We start from the raw sequence: 12,614 nt of genomic DNA on the forward strand, positions 1-12,614 counted from the left end.
GTTATAGAGTTAAAGAGAGAGTTCTGTGTAATACTATGTTCTGTGTATTTATACTATGTTCTCAGTATTTATACTATGTTCTCAGTATTTATACTATGTTCTCAGTATTTATAGTGTTCTGTGTATTTATACTATGAGAGTACTATGTTCTCAGTATTTATACTGTGTCTGTCAGTAGAAACACTTTTACTGTGTTCTGTGTATTTATACTATGTTCTGTGTATTTATACTATGTTCTCAGTATTTATACTGTGTTCTCAGTATTTATACTATGTTCTCAGTATTTATACTATGTTCTCAGTATTTATACTATGTTCTGTGTATTTATACTATGTTCTCAGTATTTATACTGTGTTCTCAGTATTTATACTATGTTCTGTGTATTTATACTATGTTCTCAGTATTTATACTGTGTTCTGTGTATTTATACTATGTTCTCAGTATTTATACTGTGTTCTCAGTATTTATACTATGTTCTGTGTATTTATACTATGTTCTGCTCATAAGGACTGATTTCTACCGGTGAAATGCGTTTGTCTTATTTATTAATTATTAACATCTGTATGTTTTTGAATTGGGATTGTGATGTCATCATTAAATAATCCAGAATATGATTATGTTTTCTCCTGAACACTGGAATTAATGTATTAGGCTCAATGTTTCGGGGTAAATTGGAATTACATAACTCATCAACCAACACTCAGGAATGATCAGCCTCATATGAATGAATGGAAATGAAGATAAATGATGTAAAAGTGTTTCTACTGACAGACAGACTCTCCAACTCTCTCTAACTCTCTCTAACTCTCTTTAACTCTCTCTAACTCTCTCTAACTCTCTTTAACTCTCTCTAACTCTCTTTAACTCTCTCTAACTCTCTTTAACTCTCTCTAACTCTCTCTAACTCTCTCTAACTCTCTTTAACTCTCTCTAACTCTCTTTAACTCTCTCTAACTCTCTTTAACTCTCTCTAACTCTCTTTAACTTTAATGCATTCAGTGTGTGATCTGTCATCACTCTGGTATTAAACTCCAGTGATGGTGAGTTATATCAGATCAGGACGATCGGCTGCAGCGTCCAATCAGATAACAGATGAACGATGAGGGGGCGTGTCGGTCCTCACAACACTTCCTGGAAGGAAGGAAACGACGCAAGTGAAGGAAACGAGGAGGCAATTTAAGAGACTTGAGATGAACCCTCAGACCCCCGGTCTACAGACATGAGCCCGAGGTTAGAATTTAAATTCCATTTCGACAGTTGTTATGAAAGGTTAGCTCTATACTAGAAAGGGTGGAGGAGGCGAAGCGTTGCCAGCGGTAAGTCATATCTAAATGACTGCTTTGGTGAGAGTGAGCAGTGGTTGGTCTGCATAAACATGAAGTATAAACTTTAATGTTTCTTCAGTAAACTGATTTTATGTTTTTAAATCAAACTGTTATACTATACATCATACTTAATACATGTGATTAATAATGGAACAGAACGTGAGTTTCTGAATGTGGAGCGATGAACTCATGAACAGTCAAATTAAAATATTTATTTAAAGCATTTAAACTCAACTCTTCATACAGACGTGTTCAAATCTTTTATACAGCACAAATACACAAAGTGAGAAAACTGAAAAACTGTCTGTTTGTCCTCCAGGAAGAAAACGCTGGAATGTCCTTTAAAACCACATGACCCCCCCCCCCCCCGTCACCGCTGCAGGAGACACACATGAAGAAGTGAAAAATAAACATCTGTACAAAGAAGAAGCCACCTGATTGGTCCGTCCGTTGGGACACCTGTCCACTCAGGACTCATGATTGGACAGCACACCTGTTCCTCATGTCCCACGTCCCCTGAATGCAGCATGATGTCAGCGGAGTGATGAACACAAATAATAATAATAATAATAATAATAATAATAATAATAATAAATAATAAATGTAAAACACACTGAATGTTTCTGATGTGAATAAACATCAGGACTCATGTTTGGGTCAACGACCTTTGACCTATGATTCTGGACTGCGTCTGTCCATGAAGCTCTATGACACACACACACATATATATATATTATATATATATAAATATATATATATATTATATATATAATATATATATATATATATATAAATATATATATATATATATATATATATATTATATATATATATATATATATATATATATATATATATATATATTTACAAAGTATATTTGTACACAATTATTCAACAGAGATTGTAGTAGTGTGGCTGTGGAACATAAAGAATGTCCCAAAATGCAACAGAAACATGGACAGGAGCTGGTCATCACCTGCTGGTCCTCCTCCAATCAGAGCAGCTCCTCAGTCTCTGTCTGTGATTGGACTCGTTAAACATCCGTCATTAGAGGTTAAAGTGTTTTTATCGTCTCGTGACTAAAACCAGTCAAAGATGACGTCCCTCTAAAACCATCGGATCATTTTTCAAAAAAACACTTTAATTGTTTCATTGTTTGAAGATCTTCTCTAAAGACTTTAAATCTACAGAAACGTGTCCTCATAAATATAGAATTCATTTAATAAATTACAGAAAAAGATTTTCTACAATTTAAAATATTTCAGTCTTTGACTAGTTTGGAAATAAAGTTTATTATCGTTATTACATTGTTTTTTATAAATTACTCTTATTTAGATCACTTTATTGATTCAATCAATTATTGATTATGACCCTCTGATCAACTGACTGAGTCTCTTCACATGATCAATGAAGCAGTTTGTTGATGATGTCATAGAGGAGGAGGATCAACCAGGTGGTGAAGGAGCCTGAAACAACAGACAGGTAACCCACCTGAGAGACAGAAATGTAGAAAACAGTAAAGCATCGTGTGAACAGAGGAGAGTTCTCCTCCGTCTGATAAAGATCCTGTGAGTCAGAGTTCAGGGCAGAAAGACGTTTGTCACCATCACATGATCGCTGATGTCATTCCAACTGACGTCCAATCAGAACTCAATAAAGCTTTAAATAGGAAACTAAATTCTGACGTTTGGATCTGACGGAGAAAACAGAGCTGAGGACTCAACTGAAAACAACGTCTATTGTTAGCTAACATTAGTGAGCTACTCAAACTTTAGCTCAAGTTTAATGTTAGCTAATATTAGGACTGAGCTACCTTAGCTTTAGCTCAATGTAAGCTAACACTACCACAGCCTAATGTTAGCTAACATTTGCACTAAGCTACCTTAGCTTTAGCTCCAGTCTTATGTTTGCTAACATTTGCACTGTGTAATGTAAGGTGACGTCAGCACTTTCTAATGTTAGCCCTATCTTCTGTTAGCTACCTGGGAACCTTTTGGGTTCATAATGTTAGTAAACATTAGCGTTGAGATATCTTAGCATCAGTTCAAGCCTTACATTAGCCTATGTTTATTTTCAAACCTACTGGGTTCATAATGTTAGCTTGAATTGAAGATTACTCGTGTAAACCTGCGTTCAGTATTTTAAACAGTTAAAGATCAATCTAAACAAATTTTAGCATGAAGCTACATTAGCTTCATAACCAGACCGAGTGGATTAATGCGCGCTAATGTTTAACATTACTGCTAGCTGATGTTTAATCTTTAAACCTGCAGGACTTTTAGCTAACTGTTATCTAACTAGATGGTTGGAGTTTGTGTTGCCAATATGAGCAATGAGGATCAATATGTGCTGTCATTAAACTCTAAACCAGCTTTAGCTTAGCTTTAATCCTCAACCAAGTTAGTATTAGCTTATATTTACAGCGAGCCGTGTTAGCTTCATCTACAAACCAACAAGCCTAACAACGTAAATTAATATTAGCTGTGGACTATGTTAGTGTAAATCTCCAAACCAACTACCTTAATGTTGGCTAACGTTAGCAGAGAGCTACATTAGTGTTATTTGAATAAATGCTAGTTATTGTTAGCAATTAGCAGCACGATATCGAAACCCACTTTTTCAAAAGGGATTAATTTTCATGCTCAAATGTTTTAACATTAGCATTTAGCTACATTAGGTTTTATTCATGTAATCTTGTTTTTAGTGTTTTATGATCTTAGTTTGACGTTTTGTCCATCCTTCAGCATAAATAAATAAAACCAAAGCTCATCCTCCACATCGCTCCAACAGTGTCCAGGAGATTAATGTTGTCAACAAGGACAACATTACGTTAGCCAGCGTTAGCAGTTAGCGACGTCATTGTCATCGATTATTAAATGTGACTACATCAGATCACAAACAGTAAAGTTACAAACTATTGTTATGATTGTCATTTCTGTATCCTTTCTTTTCTTTCTGTAGAATGTTTTTGATAACATAGAAAGCTGGACTCCTTCTCCCTCTTATGTTTCTGTTTTATATTTAATGTTTCTGTTTAATATTTAATGTTTCTGTTTAATATTTAATGTTTCTGTTTAATGTTTCTGTTTTATATTTAATGTTTCTGTTTCATGTTTTATATTTAATGTTTCTGTTTTATATTTAATGTTTCTGTTTAATATTTCATGTTTAATGTTTCTGTTTTATATTTAATGTTTCATGTTTAATATTTAATGTTTATGTTTAATGTTTGTGTTTTATGATTATAATAAACTCTGTCCTGATGAGGTTCCTGACTGAAGAACATATTGTTATGTTGTGCTAACAGGAAGCGTTCTGTCTCTCAGAGTCTCTGTGTTCTATCTTGGGGGCCCTTGAGCAGCCTCACTTACTTAAACTTTGATCATTTGAGCTTCTGAGAGCCGGACCGGTTTCTCCGTCAGACCAGGACCTTTAACTCTCACTAACAGGAGGCGGACTGAGCGTGTGCGGTGGCGGTGTCCTACACGCCGGCGGGGGGGCCAGGTGTGGTGGGCGTCGTCGTGGTGACGGGGTGTCTGGGCGGGGCCAGGTCCAGCAGGGCGCCGACGGTCCCGGCCACCTGGGGGAGCCCTCGCTCCTCCAGGATGTGGAGAGGAAGACACAGCTGAGTCTACGGAGACGGACACCACAGAAGAAGACGCACAGCGGGACGAAAGAAAACACAACGGAGACGAGGGTCAACGGATGGCAAACCAAAACAAAGAGAAAAACAACAGTAACCATGGCAACACAAGGGATGGAAACACAGAATGAACTGATGGAGGAAAGAAAAGGGGAGAAAGTGACAGAACTCAGAGAGAAACACCTCGTTTTATGTTAAAGTACATATTAATATGTTATGGGGCGGCTGTGGCACATGAGGTAGAGCGCTTGTCCCGTAACCACAAGGTTGGTGGTTCAAACCCCTCTACCGGCAACATGCCGAGGTGTCCTTGAGCGAGACACCTAACCCCAAGTTGCTCCCCGGGCGCTTCATTGCAGCCCACTGCTCCTCCGGGATGGTTAAATGCAGAGAAATAATTTCCCCATTGTGGGACTAATAAAGGCTTAATTAAATATATTAATGTTCTATAATATATTAATGTTCAATAATATATTAATGTTAAGTAACATATAAATGTTATATATTATGTTAAATAACATTCATATCTTCTATATTAACATCAACATGTCATCGTGTCTGTTGATCTTTTTTTACATTAAGGAGTTAAAGACATACACGAGGTGATTTACTTCATTTTATTAATCTTCATCAGAGCAGAGGATCGCAGCACTCGTCATCCTCATCATCCTCACTCGTCATCCTCATCATCAAACAGTGCCATCACAGGAAAGTCTACTTAAACCAGTTCCGGTCTGACTGAACTATGAGGAACGTACTGTCCAATGGAGGCTAAGTCCCGCCCCTTCCTGTTGACCATGTGACCTTATTTCAGAGACCACGGGCTTTACAAATAGTAAAAACTGTAAAAAAACACACACACACACACACACACACACACACAAGGCACAGGGGGCGGAGCTTCAACAGGAAGGAAACAGGTTCAGGGATCGTTTGAACTCCACCTGAGGGATCACATGACCCTCTGAGAGTTTAACCAAAGTCAATGATCTGGATTATTCTTGGTTATGAAGAGCTGAGTCAAGGTCAACTCGTCCATCATAAGACCAGTAAAGTCTCACTCGTCTAAGTTTAGTGAAGTTAAGCCAAGTTAAGACAAGTCCCACACAGATCTGTGTGTGGTCTGATCCGGATCAGGTACTACCAGCCGCTAATCAAGAGAACCTTAACCTTTACTACCACTGATCCTCTCTGCTTTCTAGTATCTTGAGGGCTTCTTCAGGAAGAAAGGGTTCTGTTGTGATGAGAGTCCGCTCTAAGCCTGATGGACCTCAACCACCACCAGTTCTGATCAACAGATAGAGATCAGAAGAATATCCTCACTTCCTGTCCACTGGTTGATAAAACCCCCAAAAAACAAGTTCAACAAAACGTTGAACTTGAGGCTTCAAAACGTCACAAACCAACGGGAGACGTCACCATGACGACGTCTGCTTCTTAAATACAGACGGTTACTTTAGATTCTGTGCTGTGGCTCTGACTTCATTAGATATGGTTCTGTGGTCAGACATCGGGTTCTCCGGTCGGGCTCAGGTGTGCGGTGCCAGGTGAACGTAGAGGGCACACAGCACCGACATAATGGACAGGTAGAAGAGGGCGAAGCCTGCCATCTGGACCCGAGGGGAGGGGCCGGTTGGGGGCGGAGCCATAGAGAGCAACACGCCCACCGTCCCGTAAACGGCGCCGCCCCCCTCCAGGACCCCCCCCACTGAACAGAGGCTGTCCTGAGGGGTCGAGGTGGGATGACACGGTGGAGGACAAAAGTTTGGACAGATGACAATAAAAAAAAAGGATTCATGAAAGACAGGAAGATGAAAGAGAAGAAAGAAAGCTGTTAGTTGAGGAGAAGCAGACAGTGATGTCACAGCCACGCCCACCTGATCAATCAATTCCATCAGATCAATTTAGTGATTAGAGTTAGAATACAGCTGAACGTCTCCTGTGACATCACTGACCATCTGAGGATCAAACGTCTGATCAGATCAATAGTGTGGCTGCTGATCAGATGGTTGGATTAACACGCATCACAGGTGAGGTATGATGAGACTGACTCACCTGTGGAACACCGATCCTGCGACACGCCTCCAGGAAGTTCTCAACGTTTCGTCGACATTTGGCCATTGTGAGTTTAGGCTGCAGGACAAAGACGCAGAACCAGAGTTATTATTAATAACCAAAATATTAATATTATTAATAACCAACATAATATTATTATTAATAACAACATAATAATATTAACATATTAATATTATTAATATTATTAATAACCAACATATTGATATTATTAATAACCGACATAATATTATTATTATTAATAACCAGCATATTAATATTATTAATAACATAATATTATTAATAACCAACATAATATTATTAATAACATACTAATATCATTAATAAGCAACATAATATTATTATTATTAGTAACCAACATAATATTATTAATAACCAACATATTAGTATTAGTAACCAACATAATAACATAATATTATTAATAACCAACATAATAATATTATTATTGGTAATCAACATAATATTATTATTAGTAAAAACACAATAATAATATTATTAGTAACATAATAATATTATTAGTAACATAATAATATTATTAGTAACCAACAGCAGCCAGTCTCAGTCTCATTTAATAATAATAACATTGATAAACAATAATATTTAGAGCAATACTAAAAACAATATTATTAATAATAATTGTAATTCATTCTATTATTAATATTAACAATAATAATAACATTTATAACATTACTAATAACAACAATAAATAATAATAATACTTTTCATAATATTATTATTCATATCAATAATATTTCTCACCACAGCGGGGGAGGGGACGTGGATGCTGGGGACGGACCGAGGTCTCACGTGATTGGCCAGGTGACAGAGCACCACCCCGTCTGTCAGAGCTGCTCCCAGGTCGCTAGGTAACGACACCTTCAGACGAGCCTCGATATTCTGAACGGACAGACAGAGAGACAGACAGACGGGTAGAGAGACAGGGAGACGGGTAGAGAGACAGAGAGACAGGGAGACGGGTAGAGAGACAGGGAGACAGAGAGACAGGGAGACGGGTAGAGAGACAGGGAGACAGAGAGACAGGGAGACGGGTAGAGAGACAGAGAGACAGGGAGACAGAGAGACAGGGAGACGGGAGACAGAGAGACAGGGAGACAGAGAGACAGGGAGACGGGTAGAGAGACAGGGAGACAGAGAGACAGGGAGACAGGTAGAGAGACAGGGAGACAGAGAGAGACAGGGAGACAGAGAGACAGGGAGACAGGTAGAGAGACAGAGAGACAGGGAGACGGGTAGAGAGACAGGGAGACAGAGAGACAGGGAGACAGAGAGACAGGGAGACAGATGGACAGAGAGAGAGAGAGAGACAGGGAGACAGAGAGACAGGGAGACAGAGAGACAGAGAGAGAGAGAGACAGGTAGAGAGACAGGGAGACAGAGAGACAGAGAGAGAGAGACAGACGTTACTCTTTCCTATAATGTATACACTACTATCTGTGTGGACATTACTTTGACCTTTAATGTATTTAGAGAAGGTTTGTTATTAATCCTCAGTATCAGTATCATGAAACACGTGAACATCGTGAACCCCCCCTGGATCCTGAAGACTCCGATCCTGATGGAGGACCAGAGTGTTTCTGTGAGGAGATGGAGGACCAACCTTCCTGAGCTGCTCCACCAGCTCAGCATCTTCTCCCACCAGAGGAGGAGCAGCAGGAGTCTCCTCCTGAGTCTGAGCAGCTTCACCTGAGGACACAGAGGAGAATCCAGATAGATCAGATAAACACGGACCAGATGAATCCAGATAGATCAGATAAACATGGACCAGATGAATCCAGATAGATCAGATAAACATGGACCAGATGAATCCAGATAGATCAGATAAACATGGACCAGATGAATCCAGATAGATCAGATAAACATGGACCAGATGATAAACATGGACCAGATGAATCCAGATAGATCAGATAAACAGATAGATCAGGATGAATCCAGATGAATCCAGATAGATCAGATAAACACGGACCAGATGAATCCAGATAGATCAGATAAACACGGACCAGATGAATCCAGATAGATCAGATAAACATGGACCAGATGAATCCAGATAGATCAGATAAACACGGACCAGATGAATCCAGATAGATCAGATAAACATGGACCAGATGAATCCAGATAGATCAGATAAACACGGACCAGATGAATCCAGATAGATCAGATAAACATGGACCAGATGAATCCAGATAGATCAGATAAACATGGACCAGATGAATCCAGATAGATCAGATAAACACGGACCCAGATCCAGATGAATCCAGATAGATCAGATAAACATGGACCAGATGAATCCAGATAGATCAGATAAACATGGACCAGATGAATCCAGATAGATCAGATAAACATGGACCAGATGAATCCAGATAGATCAGATAAACACGGACCAGATGAATCCAGATAGATCAGATAAACATGGACCAGATGAATCCAGATAGATCAGATAAACATGGACCAGATGAATCCAGATAGATCAGATAAACATGGACCAGATGAATCCAGATAGATCAGATAAACATGGACCAGATGAATCCAGATAGATCAGATAAACACGGACCCAGATCCAGATGAATCCAGATAGACTGACAATGATAACATGAAGCACACAAACACTCTGATCGATCAGGAATCTGATTATTCTGCACTAATTATATTGATTAGTGAGGTCACAGCTGATCACGCCGTCCTGACCGACAGCATCGTCATGGAAACGGTTACCCCTGAACTAAACTCCGTTAGCTGCCTGATCAGCCATGTTGAGAGCTGTGTGGAGGCAATCCCTCAATCACATATATGATCTATATTCTGAATTTACTAACTAATAACACCTCACCTTTCCTCTTCTCTTCTTTCTGACCGAGACGAAACAGGAAGCTCTCTGGTCTCGGACCGGCTGTCCGACAGGAGGCCACGCCCCCTAAGCTGGGGTACGAGGGCGACTGATTAGCTGGAAGTAAAAAACAATCGATCAATAAACAGAAATCAATCAGTTAAACTTGATGGAGTCATTAATGTGTCCTCTTACCTGTTGGAGACAGTGCAGCTCTGTCCTCCCCCTAAAGAGACACAACACAGGACGGAGTTATGGAAGGTTCTACATGTTCTACCACCACCATCATCCCACTCTATAGTTAAACAAACACTCACTACAGCACCATAGTAGATTAATCCGCTGCTGAAAATAGTCCCCAACGGCTGTTTTGTTTAATAAAACTACAGCGAGCAGCTAAAGATTGACGTCTTCAGTAGGAACCAAAGAGCCACAGACAGGAAGTCAGACGGTATTAAGAGACGGACCAACATGAGATCCAATAATCATAAATGAAAATATAGAATAATATCAGAGGGATCGTTAAATTACACAGACAGACAGACCGAGAGCAGCATGCACGTTGCAGTACCTGCAGCACACAGGAGGTGGAGATATCAGAAGCGAGAGAACGACAGCCGTCTACAGACACTCCAGTCACCGACTGACAGACAGACAGACGGACAGACGGACGGACGGACAGACAGACAAGGACGGAGGTAAAAAAAGAGGAACAAACTAAAGAGAAAGTGAAGACAAATATCAAAATATAAAAGAACAAAAATGGAGGAAATTAAAGTTGATAAGAGGAAGAATAAAACATGAAGGATTGAAAGAAGAAGATTTAGTTTTTATATCATGTATTAATAATAACTAATGAAGTTCACTTTACATTTCATTTACAATAGAAACTGTTATCTTTAATATCCAAAAGTTTATGTTTCCATTCCTCATTTGAATAAGTGATGATACTCGAATGTGTAATGTGTTTCCTGTTAACGCATTAATATCAAGATCATAAACAACTAGTGTGAACTCAATGTTATTCTTCAGACTCAACAAGTTATGATAAACAATCCAAGAGAACTGTAGTGAAGACACAGACAGACAGAGAGACAGACAGATAGAGAGACAGGTGGACAGACAGACAGACAGACAGGTGGACAGACAGACAGACAGACAGACGGACGGAGAGACAGACAGAGAGATAGACAGGTGGACAGACAGACAGACAGGTGGACAGACAGACAGACAGAGAGATAGACAGGTGGACAGACAGACAGACAGACAGGTGGACAGACAGACACACAGACAGACGGAGAGTTAGACAGGTGGATAGACAGAGAGACAGACAGGTGTACAGACAGACGGGGGGGGTGCGTGACAGGTTGATGAGGAATGAGTGACAGGTGTGGATGTTAGATTTTAGAGGAAACACACTGATTCAAATCATTCAGATTTATGTAGATTCAGTCGGATCAGGGTTGACGTGACCTCTGACCCTCTGATGTACCTTTAAGAAGTTATTGGTTATCAATCAGACTACTTCTTCTACTACCCGTTTGTACCTTCGTCCTACTTCTACTACCCGTTTGTACCTTTGTACTGGATGTAAATGCCTTTATTCTGATTTGTGGGTGTGTGTATCCACGCTATAATGCGGGTCACTCTTTAAAGCTTTCCACAGGCTTTTATTGTGAAACAGCCACAGAATGCTGACGATTCATAAATCTGAATGATTCACATCAGTTTGTTCAGATTTTCGTATTCTTATTTTTTTTGTTGTTAGTAGATTTCTGGGGGCGGGGCCAAATTCTTACCATGAAGAGGGCGGAGTCATCTGTGTGGGTGGAGCGTCTGGATGGGTAGACATTCTGAACACGCATGGACAGACAGACAGACATGAGGGTGAACATTTGTGGAGGGGCGTGGCCTACATTGGAGGGGGCGGGGCTAAAACATAGATTTAACAACCACAACAAATCCAGTCGGACAGATGAGACTACATGAAAGTTCAACAGATGTGATAAAGTATGCGAGGACTGAGATTATTATTATTTATTCTTCTTATCGACGCTGTTTGGTCCGTGCTTTTAACCTCGGTGTTTAACATATAACCCTGATCCATCCCGTCATTCTGACATGTCAGCCACCCAGAACATCCATCACAGGGAGAACACAGATGAAGAACACACACACACGAGGTTAAGCAACAGAACCACGATTCACACTGACAGAGAAACACAAACCATGTGACCACAAACACAGTGACAGATTCATCTTCTATAAGCTTCACGAGTTTGACTCAACACTCTAACCGTCCGCCGAGAACCAACCGGAGGTCATCTGTGGTGATCACGTGTCTGTGGTGATCACGTGTCTGTGGTGATCACGTGTCTGTAGTCATGTCTGTTGTAGTCACATGTCTGTGGTGATCATGTGTCTGTAGTCACGTCTGTTGTAGTCACATGTCTGTGGTGATCACGTGTCTGTAGTCACGTGTCTGTGGTGATCACGTGTCTGTAGTCATGTCTGTTGTAGTCACATGTCTGTGGTGATCACGTGTCTGTAGTCACGTCTGTTGTAGTCACGTGTCTGTGGTGATCACGTGTCTGTGGTGATCACGTGTCTGTGGTCACATGTGTCTGTAGTAGTCACGTGTCTGTGGTGATCACATGTCTGTGGTGATCACGTGTCTGTAGTCACGTGTCTGTGGTGATCACGTGTCTGTGGTGATCACGTGTCTGTGGTG

General features: G+C 40.0%; 1 protein-coding gene across 5 annotated transcripts in view; it reads right to left on the minus strand.

The window, feature by feature from the left end:
• Window positions 1-2,212: 2,212 nt before the first annotated feature.
• Window positions 2,213-12,614, minus strand: part of lrch3 (leucine-rich repeats and calponin homology (CH) domain containing 3) — a 21,303-nt gene continuing 10,901 nt past the window's right edge. For 3 of the 5 annotated variants that reach the window (XM_054596235.1, XM_054596254.1, XM_054596263.1), the window contains exons 14-20: window positions 11,683-11,736; window positions 10,079-10,109; window positions 9,887-10,000; window positions 8,660-8,745; window positions 7,801-7,938; window positions 7,024-7,101; window positions 2,213-4,956 (exon numbers count right to left, since the gene is read on the minus strand). In XM_054596235.1, the coding sequence (XP_054452210.1) occupies window positions 4,807-4,956; window positions 7,024-7,101; window positions 7,801-7,938; window positions 8,660-8,745; window positions 9,887-10,000; window positions 10,079-10,109; window positions 11,683-11,736 (651 nt within the window). In that variant the 3' untranslated portion in view covers window positions 2,213-4,806. The remainder of the gene's footprint in view (window positions 4,957-7,023; window positions 7,102-7,800; window positions 7,939-8,659; window positions 8,746-9,886; window positions 10,001-10,078; window positions 10,110-11,682; window positions 11,737-12,614) is intronic. The other 2 variants (XR_008531120.1, XM_054596246.1) reach the window with 2 other exon arrangements.

This window comes from Anoplopoma fimbria, chromosome 1 (genome assembly GCF_027596085.1).
Source record: "Anoplopoma fimbria isolate UVic2021 breed Golden Eagle Sablefish chromosome 1, Afim_UVic_2022, whole genome shotgun sequence".
Lineage (NCBI taxonomy): Eukaryota > Metazoa > Chordata > Actinopteri > Perciformes > Anoplopomatidae > Anoplopoma > Anoplopoma fimbria.